The 13896-nt window shown below is 34.1% G+C and overlaps 1 protein-coding gene across 2 annotated transcripts in view; it reads left to right on the top strand.

The window, feature by feature from the left end:
• ZNF567 (zinc finger protein 567) overlaps positions 1-13896 on the top strand; it is a 19099-nt gene extending 5203 nt beyond the window's left edge. Inside the window, exons 4-6 of one of the 2 annotated variants that reach the window (XM_010978878.3) lie at positions 7680-7806; positions 8069-8155; positions 11533-13896. In XM_010978878.3, the coding sequence (XP_010977180.3) occupies positions 7680-7806; positions 8069-8155; positions 11533-13253 (1935 nt within the window). In that variant the 3' untranslated portion in view covers positions 13254-13896. Of the gene's footprint in view, positions 1-7679; positions 7807-8065; positions 8156-11532 lie in introns of both variants that reach the window. The other variant, XM_031456853.2, reaches the window with a different exon arrangement.

Below are 13896 nucleotides of genomic sequence, written 5' to 3'. Positions count from 1 at the left end.
TATGTTAGTGTAAATGCCGTTCATTTTTATTTCAAATTCCCATTGTTTATTGCTAGTATGTGAAAATGCAATTGATTTTTGTATATTAACTGCATTTTTTCTAAACTTACTTATTCTAGTAATTTTTGGTAGATTCTTTACGATTTTCTACATAAACAGTCATGTCATACATGAATAATGACTGTTGCCCTTTTTGCTTTCCAGTCTGTATTCCTTTTATTTCTGTCTTGCTGTACTACATTGTCTAGAACTGTTAGTACAGTGTTGAATAGAAGTGGTGAGAACAGATATTTTTGCCTTATTCCTGACTGAAGGGAAAAGCATTTAGTCTTTGACTAAGAGTAACATTAGTGATAAGTTTTACATAGATGCTCTTTATCAAATTTATCAGATTAAAGAAGTTCTAGTTGGCTGATAGTTTTTATCACAGATGGATGTTGACTTTTTTCAAAAGATTTTCTGCATCTGTTAGTTTTTCTGCATTATATGACTTTTCTCTTTTTTCTTATTGACAGGGTGAATTATATTGATTGATTTTAAAGTGTTAAATCAGGTTAGCCCTAGGATAAACCCCACTTGGTCATGATATATCATTTTTTCATATGGTGCTTGAAGAATTTACTAATAAATTGTTAAGAATTGTTTTGTATGTGGTTCATAAAGAATTTGGTCCATAGTTTTCCTTGTAAATATCTTTGTCTGGTTTTGGTATCAAGGTAATGCTGCCTTATAGAATTGAGCTCAGAAGTATTCTCTCCTCTTATTTTCTGAAAGAATATTTACAGAATTGATACTATTTCTTCCTTAATGTTTGTTAGAATTCACCAGTGAAGGCATCTGATCCTGGAGATTTCTTTGTCAGGAAGTATTTAACTAGCAACTCAGTTTCCTTAATAGAATTATGGCTATTCAGGCTATCAATTTTTTTTCCTTCAGTGAGCTTTTAAATTTATGTCATTCAAGGAATTTGTCCATTTCATCCAAGTTATTAAATTTATTGGCATAAAGTTGCTCAAAATCTACTCTTTTTATCCATTTGATGTTTGTCCAGTCTGTAGCAATGTGCCTCTTTCATTCCTGTTACTGGTAATTTGTGACTCTTACTTTTCCCCTTTGTCAGTTGCCTAGATGTTTATCAATTTCACTGATTTTTCAGAGTATCAACTTTTGGTTTCATTGGTTTCCTCCATTGTTTTTCTGTTTCCCATTTCTTCATTTCTGCTCTTATACTTTATACTTTTCATTACTTTAATTAACTTTTTCTTATTTTGTACATGGAAACTTACATCATTGATTTGAGACCTTTTTTTTTTCCAATAGAACATTTAATGCTGTAAATTTCCTTCTAATAAATATAGACATGTTGTATTTTTGTTTTCACTCAGTTGAAAATATTTTCTAATTTCTCTTATGATTTCCTTTTTTGACGCATTGGTTGTTTAGAGGAAATGTGTTTAATTTTCAAATATTTGGAGATTTTTCCAGGTAGCTTTTGGTTATTTCTAGTTTACAGAGAACATGCTGTATGTGACTTCATTCTTCTTAAATTTATGGAGACTTCTTTTGTAGCATGGATCGTAGTTCAACCTGACCATAGTTCAAATGTTCTGTGTGCACTTGTAGAGAATGTATATTCTAGTGTTACTAGGTGGAGTGGTCTCTAAATATCCATGTCAGATTGGTTGATTGTGATGGTAAAGTCTTTTATATACTTATTGATTTTCAGTCTGTTTGTTAAAGCAATGACAGGAAAGTCAAAATCTTCAACTATAAATTTGGTTTTGTGTATTTTTCCTTTTCAGTTCTGTAAGTTTTTATTTACTGTATTTTGAAGTTCTGTTTTTAGGTCCATTCACCTTTAGGATTGTTATATATTCTCATGAATTGAACCCCCCACCCCCAATCATTCTAAAATGCCTTTTTAATCCCTGATGATATTTTTCTTCTGAAATCTACTTAGTTTGATATTATTATAGTCATTCTGGCTTCCTTACAATTAGTATTTATTTATAATTTTAATTTTTTTGATATGTCTTCAGTGTCTTTTAATCTAGAGTATCTCCTTTTTTAAAAAAATTGAGGTATAGTTGATTTACAATAGTATGTAAGTTTCAGGTATACAACATAGTGATTCACAATTTTCAAAGGTTAAACTCCATTTATAGTTATTATATAATATTGGCTATATTCCGTGTGCTATACAGTATTTTCTTGCAGCTTATTTATATTTATTTTATACATGGTAGTTTTGTACTTCTTAATTCCCTATCCCTATATTGTCCCTCTCCCCACCTCTCGCCACTGGTAACCATGAGTTTGTTTTCTATATCTATGGGTCTGCTGCTTTTTTGTTGTATTCACTAGTTTGTATTTTTTAGATTCCACATATATGTGAGATCATACAGTATTTATCCTTCTCTGTCTGACTTATTTCACTGAGCATAATGCCCTCCAAGTCCATCTGTGTTGCTGCACATGGTAAAATTTTATTCTTTTTTGTGGCTGAGTACTGTTCCACTGCATATATACCACATCTTCTTTATCCATTCATCTGTTGATGGGCACTTATGTTGCTTCTATATCTTGACAGTTGTAAGTAGTGCTGCTGTGAACATTGGGATGCATATATCTTTTCAAATTAGTGAGTTTGGGTTTTTTTGGATGTATGCCCAGGAGTTGGAATTGCTGGGTCACTTGGCAGTTCTATTTTTAGTTTTTTGAGAAACCTCCTTACTGTTTACCACAGTGGCTGCACCAATTTACATTCCCCCAACAGGGTACTAGCGTTCCCTTTCCTCCATATCTTCGCCAACATTTATTATTTGTGATCTTTTTAATGATAGCCATTCTGACAGGTGTAAGGTGATACCTCATTGTGGTTTTGATTTGCATTTCCCTGATCATTAGCGATATTGAGTATCTTTTCATGTGCCTATTGGCCATCTGTATATCTTCTTTGGAAAAATGTCTATTTAGATCTGTCCATTTTTTAATTGGATTTTTTTTAATATTGAGTTGTATGAGCTGCTTATATATTTTGGATATTAACCCCTCATTGGTCATATCATTTGCAAGTATTTTCTCCCATTCTGTAGGTTGTCTTTTCATTTTGTTGATGGTTTCCTTTTCTCTGCAAAAGCTTTTAAGTTTAATTAGGTCCCATTTGTTTACTTTTACTTTTGTTTCCTTTGACTTAGGAGACAGATCCAAAAAACTATTTCTACAATTTATATCAAACAGTGTTCTGCTTGTATTTTCTTCCAGGAGTTTTATGGTTTCTAGTCTTACATTTAGGTCTTTAATCCATTTTGAGTTTATTTTTGAATATGATGTTAGAAAATGTCCTAATTTTATTCTTTTACATGTAGCTGTCCAGTTTTCCCAGCAACTCTTATTGAAGAGACTGTCTTTTCTCCATTGTGTATTCTTACTTCCTTTTGTTACAGATTAACTGACCATAACTGCATGGGTTTATTTCTAGGTTCTCTATTCTGTACCATTGATCTATGTGTTTGTTCTTATACCAGTAGCATACTGTTTTGATTACTGTAAGTTTGTAGTATAATCTGAGGTCAAAGAGTATGATACCTCCAGCTCTGTTCTTTCACAAGATTCTTTTAACTATTCAAGATATTTGTGTTTCTATACAGTTTTAAAATTATTTGCTCTAGTTCTGTGAAAAATGCCATTGGTATTTTGATAGGGATTGCATTGAATCTGTAGATTGCCAGGGGGTAGTATGGGCATTTTAATATTAATTCTTCCAGTCCATGAACACAGTACATCTTTCCATCTGTTTGTGTTGTCTTCACTTTCTTATTAGTGCCTTAATAGTTTTCTGAGTATAAGACTTACCTCCTTAGGTAAGTTTATTCAAGTATTTTATCCTTTTTGATACAATTGTAAATAGAATTGTTTCCTTAATTTTTCTTTTTGATAGTTCATTGTTAGTGTATAAAAATGCGTTGTTGGTGTATAAAAATGCAACAGATTTCTGTATATTAATTTTGTATCCTGCAGTTTTACTGAATTCACTGATGAGTTCTCATAGTTTTCTGGTGCCGGGATTTAGGATTTTCTATGTATAGTATGTCATCTGCAAACAGGACAGTTTTACTTCCTTTCCAATTTGAATTCCTTTTTATTTCTTTTCTTATCTAATCATCATGGCTAGAACTTTCAATACTATGTTGAGTAAAAGGGGTGAGAGTAGGCATCCTTGTCTTGTCCTGATCTTAGAGGAAATGCTTTCAGCTTTTCACCATTGAGTATGTTTGCTGTGGGCTTATCATCTATGGCCTTAATTATGTTGAATTATGTTCCCTGTATACTCACTTTCTTGAGATTTTTTTAATCATAAATAGGTATTGAATTTTGTCAGAACCTCTTTCTGCATCTATTGCAATGATCATATGGTTTGTATTCTTCAGTTAGTGTGGTTTGCTTATAATTATAGTTTTATAAATAAATTATTATATAGTGTGGTTTTTATTTTTCAGTTTGTTGGTGTAGTTTGATCAGTGTGATTGATTTACCAGTATTGAACCATTCTTGCATCACTGAGATAAATCCCACTTGGTCATGGTGTAAGATCCTTTTAATGTATTGTTGAATTTGCTAATATTTTTTTGAAGATCTTTGCATCTATATTTATCAGTGTTATTGGTCTGTAATTTTCTTTTTTGTGTGATGTCTAGTTGTGTAGCTGGTATCAGAGTGATGCTGCCTTGTAGAATGAAATTCAAAGCATTACTTACGCTACAATTTTTACGAGCAGTTTGTGAAGGATATGTGTTAACTCTTCTTTAAATATGTGGTAGAATTCACCTGTGAAGCCATCTAGTCCTGGACTTTTGTTTGTTGGGAATTTTTCTTTTTTAGTGCAGGTACTGGGGAGTAAACCCAGGACCTTGTGCAAGCTAAGCATGCACTCTACCACTGAGCTATGCCCACCCTGCTATTGGGAATTTTTTTTTTTATTAGTGATTCAATTTCATTATGGGGAATTGGTCTGTTCATATTTTCTACTTCTTCCTGGTTTAAGTCTTGGGAGATTGTGTATTTCTAGGAATTTATCCATTTCTTCTGGATTGTCCATTTTATTGGCATATGGTTGCTCATAGTAATCTCTCATGATTCTTTGTATTTCTGTGATGTCAGTTGTAACTTCTTTTTCATTTCTGGTTTTACTGATTTGGGCCCTCTTTTTTTCTTGGTGAGTCTAGCTAGAAGTTTATCAATTTTGTTTATCTTTTCAAAGAACTAGCTGTTAGTTTCATTAATCTTTTCTATTTTTTTTTTCAGTGTCTATTTTATTTATTTCTGCTCTGATCTCCAGATTCATCCATATTGCTGCAAATTGCATCATTTTATTCTTTTTTATGGCTGAGTAGTGTATATAAATATACCACAGCTTCTTTATCTAGTCATCTGTTGATGGACATTCAGGTTATTTCCATGTCTTGGCTATTGTAAATAGTGCTGCGATGAACATTGGGGTGCGTGTATCTTTTTGAATTAAGGTTCCCTCTGTATATATGCCCAGGTGTTGTCTATTTAATATCTGTAGGATCTGATAGTGGCCATATGTGACATCCCTCTTTATTTCTTAATCCATCTAACTAGAGGTTTTAAGTTTTATTGATCCTTTCAAGGTTTTGGCTTTAGGTTTCATTTATTTTTCCCTGTTGCTTATTTATTTTCTATTTTATTGGTTTTTGCTTTTATCTTATTTCCTTCTACTTGCTTTGGTTTTAACTTACTCTTTTTTTTTTAAAGCTTCTTAAAATAAAAGTTTAAATTATTGATAGTAAGTCTTTCTTGATTTCTAATATAAGCATTTAAACATGTTTCTGTCTTAGCCTATTTTAAGTGCATCTTCAAAATTTGGTCTATTTGTATTTAGTTTAATATATTTTATGAAATTTAAAACATTTTTTTCCTTGACCCTAAATTGGTTAGTTGGAAGTGTATTGTTTACTCTCCAAACATTTAGGACTTACCCTGATCTGTTATTTTTATTGATATCTAGTTTAATTGTGGTCAGAAAACATATTTTATATGACTTATCTTTAAGCTATTGAGATTTGTTTATGTTCTTAGTGCATTTAGTCTTGAAAAAATGTGTTATGAAATTATTGAAAGTGGTGGTCTATAGATATCAGATGAGTTGGGTGTTCGTCAGTATTTAGAGATTCTAAATCTTTACAGATTTTTCCCCCTTTGGTCTAGTTCTCTACAATTACTGACAAACATAAACATTAACCATGGTTTAGGACTTTTTAAAATCTTGTTTTACTTTTGTCAGTTTTTGCCTCATGTATTTTGAAACTGTTATTTAAGTACAAATATATTTGTAATTGTTATATTTTCCTGATGTATTTACTCTTTTTCATCAGAAAATGTCCCTCTTTGTCTGTAGTGATAATACTCCTCAAGTTGAAATCTGTTCTGCTTTTACTATAGCCATATCAACTTTCCCATGTTTGATGTTTGTATGTCTTTTTCTATCCTTTTATTTTAAGCCTGTTTCTGACTATGGTATTTAAAGTGTGTCTCTTAAAGACAGAATATATTTTGCTTTGTCAGCCCCACCTTCTGACACCTCAGTCCAGTAAGGCTTGGTTTTCTTCTGCTTAAGCTGTGAGCAGGTTGTGGAATGCTGCTAATCAAAAATAGAGAAATCTCCAGATCTCACTGGCGCACTTCTGCTTTTCAGAAGTCTTTCTGGTATCTTTCTGTCTGCTTTTTGCTAAGCCTCCTGTGATCTCTCCAACAGTTGCTTAGTTTAACTATCAACCTGGACTACTGACAGGGTTTATACTCAGATTTTGGGTCTCGTTCTTTCTGTAGTTCTCTCATTTCCAGAATTTATTTCTAAATCTCCTGCACATCTGCCAGCCCTTAATTCTGTCCTCTATCACCTTTGAGAAAGCATACTGGTTTTCTGCCTGATGAGCTGTGGGCTTTGGGGTACCTTCATGCAAAAAAAAAGTCACAAACTTAACAATTCTTACTCATTGCTGTCCTCTAAGGATAAACTCTCTTCCATATTTTGCTTGCTTTTGTATCTTTCCAGTGCCTTCTATTAGTTATTTATTTTGTGTTGTGTACAGATTTTAAAATTACCTGAGGGATTGTTTTTTTAACCAGTTCACTCTATTATTGCTATATGCCGAAAGTTACTCTCCTGCATTTTAAAACCATACTCCTCCTGCATAACACATTAATCTTGAAAAGGAAAAAAATTTACCTCCTCAGTGAAGCCTGACAAATTGTTCTGCCCTTGTAAAACACTGTATCTTGCGCATACCTCTGTTGTAGTACCATAACACCTTCTTGTAGATTTGTGTTGACACATACTATCTTGAAGGTATATGTTACATTCTTTGAGGCTATAACTTCTTGTTAACAGCGACAGTGGCACCCTGGTAAACTATTGCAGTTTTAGGGTACAGAGTGACTTCACAGTAAATATTTTTAGAATGAGTTATTTAATTAAATTTGGTGACAAGTACTTCTGCCTTGATTTTTGTTTTCCTTACAGTGTAAATCACAAAACAAGAAGAATGGTAGGCTTTCTTTACAAGTTTTCATACGAATGTCACAAAGGAACAGGATTAAAGCTAGTCCTCAATATCTAGTCAGCTTGTGCTGATCACAGTTCCAAACCATTGCAGGGATCAGTGTCATTCAAAGATGTGACTGTGGACTTCTCTCAGGAGGAGTGGCAGCACCTGGATCCTGCTCAGAAGACACTATACATGGATGTGATGTTGGAAAACTATTGCCATCTCATTTCTGTGGGTGAGAAAAACTCTCTTTGAAAGTTACAGTAGTGTGCATTTCCTTTCAAAGTGCCCACTCTATGTGTAATCTTGAGTTTCAAGGATGGTGATGAATTCTTTTGGTTGACAGAAAGGATGACTGTGTCTTCACTTGCCTAGTACAAGGTGTTAAGCTGACTTACACAAAGGAATATCTTAATTTGCAGTATTGAAAATTCACTTACTAATTTTTCAAATGTGTTGAAGCCTGAGCAACTTAATCCAAATCTTCCCTTAAGCAGGGTGTCACATGACCAAGCCTGATGTGATCCTCAAGTTGGAGCGGGGAGAAGAGCCATGGACATCATGTACAGGTCATACCTGCTTAGGTGAGTTTCTGACTCTCAGGCAGATGAAATCTACTGGAAAATACATTTTTAAGTGGTGGGTGACACTTTGAAGTATTTTCATAGTTTTTTTTTAAAGGCTCCTAACCTTTGAAAGGACCATTGTACCTACAAAAAAACTTAAACTTTCAAATATCGCTTTCCCTGTATAATAGACTTTCCTAATTTTTTTGATATTATCCAAGATAATTGTTCCTCTTGATCAAAATGTCCTATAAGCCTTCCTTCTTTTAGATCTTTTTTCTCAATTTGTGTCTTTTTCTAGCATTCTCAGTTCCTTATCTCCTTGCATTGTATAGATTTCTTTTAGGCATTCTTAAATCTATCTTTAAGGGAAAAAAATTCTTGGTTAATATTTTTCTTCTTAGTTGCTTTCTGTTTTCTTTCTTTCTCTTTGTTTTATATTACTTCAGGTTTGTTTTCTATGCCAAGTCTAAGTTCTCATTCTCACCACAAATCTAGCTGTTTTAAAACTCATTTGCCTTGGCCTACACTAATAATGCCACAGCTACCATTTTCTTCCATTAAATTTTCATGGTTCATTTTGTATGGCTGATCATCTTTCCTGAAATCAACCCTTGGTTTAGGTAAAACACTAACTCTCTGAGTGCTTATTTATTTCCAACTTGGTCTGTTTTCTTTGCTGCTCTGGCCCTGTTGCCTGGAACAGTGCCTCGTACATAATAGTCACACAAATTTTTTAATGTATATTATTTCACTGGACTCTCAGTCTTACTTCTCTAATTTGTCCTCAAGGGATACACTTTTAAATTATAGTAATCACATCCATTCTCAGGACTTAGCTCTTTGATTCACGTGGATGCCTCTAACGCTGACATGCTTGGCACATTTCTCCCACCTTCACTCTAGTCCTTCAAGAGTCCTCCACTCTGATGTCTCACCTATTTTGTGACAGTGTTTTGAAAATGAAAATCACCAGCTTTCCTAGCTCTTAAATTTCTTCCCATTAACTGTTTCCAGATTATTTTATTTCTGCCATGATACCAGCTTGATTGTCCCTGTCATAATCTCTTGTGGATCTCTTCACAATTTGTGTTCATCAGCCTGTGGGAGATAATTACATCCTCCCATATTTTCATTTTTCACTGACATCATACAAAATGACAACTCTCTTATTTCATGTCTTAAATACTGTAATTAAAATTTGGCTTTGCTATAATTTTTGTCCTAATTTTTTTCAATTTATATTGTTACTTTCCTGACAAGATACGTTATTACTTGTTCCTTATTCTTTATGATTTATTACATGAAATTGAAATTCTCCTTCATACAAGGACTACTATAATAAACCCACATCTGGTCTTTCTGACTTTATTTCTCTCTTTTGTGGAAAACTCTTGCTAATTTCCACCTGCTCTGGTCTCCTAAATGTTCCCTGTACACGTAGGAGTCGTCATGATGTCTGTACTTTTCATTGTGTTGTGTTCACTCCTGCATGTAGTATATATCTTTTAAGACTTCAGATTTCTTCTCCTTTCTGTTTCTTGATGGCTCCCCATCATATCCACCTTTCCTTTTTCTGAGTTGCCATGCTACTTACTAGCTGTAACACACACAACTCCTGGCTATATATCATTTGATACATGATTGTACATGGTTTTATGTTTAAGGACTCTTTCTTTCAAAGGTAAGATCCTATGAATCTTCCTTGCCGTAGTATACAACATGTTAGGTACTCAGCAGTTGCTTCCTTTTCTTTTTGTTTGTGGAGCTATACAGAGGAGGTATCTTTTTCCCTCCATTCACAAAGCAGGTACTGGTAAGTCCTTTCAGAAGTACTTACTCAGGCCATGGCTTTATACGTTCTCATTGAAATGGTTGGATTGAAATGTAAACTCAGAAAAGTACAAAGGAGATGACCAATAACGCATTTCTTTATGAGAAAGGATTATCATTGAAGTCTGCATTTTTCATGAAATATTTATGACACAGTGTAAGTTTGTGAAAAGATTTGTTGAAATGATTTCTGTAGACCATAATTATTCTCAAGTTATAAAGAAATAGTGCTTAAAGTGATGGTGGAATATATGTGAAGGGTTTTGATATCACAGAGTGGTAGCTTTTTCTTGAAGATTCTCTAAATATGAGTGGAAATAAGACTGGAAGGCAAGTCAACTGATTAAAAGAACATGAGCAAAGCACGTGATTAAGAAGAAGTGAGGTATTTATAGGGCAGTAAATACTAGGCCTTACGGTGAGACTTGTCAGATTTGTGGACAACCTTGAAAACTTACTTGAATGTACAAAATGAGTCTGGGTGCTGTAAAGTTTTGTTTATAGGAGAAATACCTTGTATGTTAATATTGGGGGTAATGGACTCAAGGAAGAAACATATTTTTGAGCCTAGATTTTAACATTGTTTGACTAGAGGTGGATGATTGCAAAGTTACAGAGTCAAATAGTTATAAATTTATAAGAAAAATAAAGGTTAAGGTTAATGAATGAGCTAGAACCAGAGTGAACAATCTTTCTGGCCCACCATATGGAAAAGTGGAATTAAGGAATGTTACTGTATTGGGAAAAGACTTGAACCTGTGTTTCTTTAAATCTGAAAAAATAAGTTAACAATTGAAAAGAGGGATAGTTATAATTAATGGTCATGAGAGTTTTGTTACTGAACAATCTTGAAAGAATTGATAGTAACAGCAGTCTGAATACACCAGTGAATATGCCCCTAGTCTGTTTTAAAGTTCCTGATGGAAGTGTTTTCCTAGTACTTTCCTCACAACAGAAAATGACCCCCAGCTATATGGAGAATTAGAGCCTATAGGAGTTTTTTCTAAACACTAGGAAACAATTGATGCTTAGAAAGATTTATCAGCCACTGATGGTTTTGTGGAACCGGGTGGTGGAACAGCTGGATGTTTTTTACCTTACAATCTAGGGATGAATGTATAAAAGTTAAGGCTGTGATCTGTATCCTCTAGAAGCCTTCCTCTAATAGTTTCCCTGAACAAGCTTTTCTGCTAATTTCTCTTGTTCATCCTACTTGAAGCTTAATGCCCTTGATAGGTTCACTTTGATTGCCTCTGAGTCTGCCTACCCAAGCATGAATTCTTCTTCCACCATGCTTTTGTCTTCTCACTGCTTCTTGTGTTTGTTTCACTTTCTGTGTGAAGTTCTGGTGCAAGGTGGAAATGTTCCTGGTGTTCATTACGTATTTTTCATCTTTTTTCACAATGAAGCAAGAGTTTTTATTTTGGTTCTTGTCTTTTCCCAGGCAAGGAATAATTTGTTCTTGGTCCTTTTTGGCCTCATATACTAGACCCTATTGCAATTCCTTTCCATGGCAATTGTGTGAAGATTCACAGACTGTTATTAATTATATTCTTTTCTAGAAGAAAGCTGGAAAGCTGAAGACTTGTTAGTGAAATTCAAGGAACAACAAGATAAGTATTCTAGATCAGTTGCATTAATCAACCACAAAAAACTGATTAAGGAGAAGAGTAATACCTATGAAAAGACATTTACATCAAGCAAAAACCCTATTAATTCAACAAATCTACCTCCTGAATATGACACTCATGGAAAGATTTTTAAAAATGTTTCAGAGTTAATCATCAGTAATCTAAGTCCTACACGGAAGAGACTTAGTGAGTATAATGGATATGGGAAATCACTCTTCACTACAAAGCCAGAGACAGCTCACTCTGGAGTCAAAGCCCATAATCAGCGTGCCAGGACTGTCAGTCATAGTGAAGTGCTTATGCAACATCATAAGGTGGAAACTCCAGCACAGTCATTTGGATATAGTGACTGTGAGAAATCATTTCTTAAAAAGGGAGGCTTAATTACACATAATAGAGCTTACAGAAGGGAAAACCCATCTGAACATACTAAAAGGAGAAGAGTAACCAATATTGAAAAAAAGCATACATGCACTGAATGTGGGAAGTCCTTCTGCAGGAAGTCAGTATTGATTCTGCATCAGGGAATTCACACAGAGGAAAAACCCTATCAATGTCATCAATGTGGAAATTCATTTAGAAGGAAGTCATATCTCATTGATCATCAGAGAACTCACACAGGAGAGAAACCCTTTGTTTGTAATGAATGTGGCAAGTCCTTCCGCCTAAAAACAGCCCTCACTGATCATCAGAGAACACATACAGGGGAGAAATCATATGAATGTCCACAATGTAGGAATGCCTTCAGGTTAAAGTCACACCTCATTCGCCACCAGAGAACTCACACAGGAGAGAAACCATATGAGTGTAATGACTGTGGGAAGTCTTTCCGCCAGAAGACAACACTCTCCCTACATCAGAGAATTCATACAGGAGAGAAACCCTATATTTGTAAAGAATGTGGGAAGTCCTTTCACCAGAAGGCAAACCTTACTGTACATCAGAGAACTCACACAGGGGAAAAGCCCTATATTTGTAACGAATGTGGGAAATCCTTCTCCCAGAAGACAACCCTCGCACTTCATGAGAAGACTCATAATGAGGAGAAACCTTATATTTGTAATGAATGTGGAAAATCCTTCCGCCAGAAGACAACCCTCGTAGCACATCAGCGGACACATACAGGGGAAAAATCCTATGAATGTCCTCACTGTGGGAAGGCCTTTAGAATGAAGTCTTACCTCATTGATCATCACAGAACTCACACAGGAGAGAAACCATATGAATGTAATGAATGTGGGAAATCCTTCAGTCAGAAGACAAATCTCAATCTACATCAGAGAATTCACACAGGAGAGAAGCCCTATATTTGTAATGAGTGTGGGAAGTCCTTTCGCCAGAAAGCAACCCTCACCGTACATCAGAAAATACATACAGGGCAGAAATCCTATGAATGTCCTCAGTGTGGGAAAGCCTTTAGCAGGAAGTCATATCTCATTCATCATCAAAGAACTCATACAGGAGAGAAACCATATAAGTGTAATGAATGTGGAAAGTGCTTTCGCCAGAAAACGAATCTCATTGTACATCAGAGAACTCATACAGGGGAGAAACCCTATATTTGTAATGAGTGTGGGAAGTCCTTCAGTTATAAGAGAAACCTCATTGTCCATCAGAGAACTCACAAGGGAGAAAACATGGAAATGCAATAATAAATGATATGATTTCTTTGTGAAGCCTAAATTATTGTAAAACTTTAGTTTTTTTTTTAAAAAAAAAGCATGCTTAAACATGTTAATAAGGTAATTTTAACCACAAATGTAATAATAATTATTAAAGTACAACACCACATAACTATTTATCTACTGTTTACTAGCATATAAAATGGGTATTATTGATACTGAACTCGATCAGCAATGAAGCTAATTTTTTAAGTTTTCAGGTTCTGCTGACTCAGTTTATTTTTTTAAATGTTTATATAATACATACAGAGGCAAGATACAAAATGGTTATAAGCATCAGTCTCCATAAGAGGAAAAAAATAGGAAGTATATTTCTCATTGCACTCTGGAATAAAAAGTAGTTGTTACTTCCCCAAAGATTACCACTTCCCTGGCTTTTAACATGAAGTAGTTTTTGCATGGCTTTAAACTTAATATATATTTTATGATACATTATGAATTCTTTTGTGTCTTGTTTCTCTCAGTATTTTTAAGATTCATGCATTATTGCATGTGGCAATAGTGTATCCGTTGTCATTCTGTATAGTATTTCATTTTAGGAATATACTGCTATTTATCCTCTTGATAGTTATTTCTATTTTTTATAATTTTGTGTTGTAATAAAAATACTGCT

This window comes from Camelus dromedarius, chromosome 9 (genome assembly GCF_036321535.1).
Source record: "Camelus dromedarius isolate mCamDro1 chromosome 9, mCamDro1.pat, whole genome shotgun sequence".
Classification (NCBI taxonomy): domain Eukaryota; kingdom Metazoa; phylum Chordata; class Mammalia; order Artiodactyla; family Camelidae; genus Camelus; species Camelus dromedarius.
This window is presented reverse-complemented; position numbering and strand designations above follow the sequence as displayed.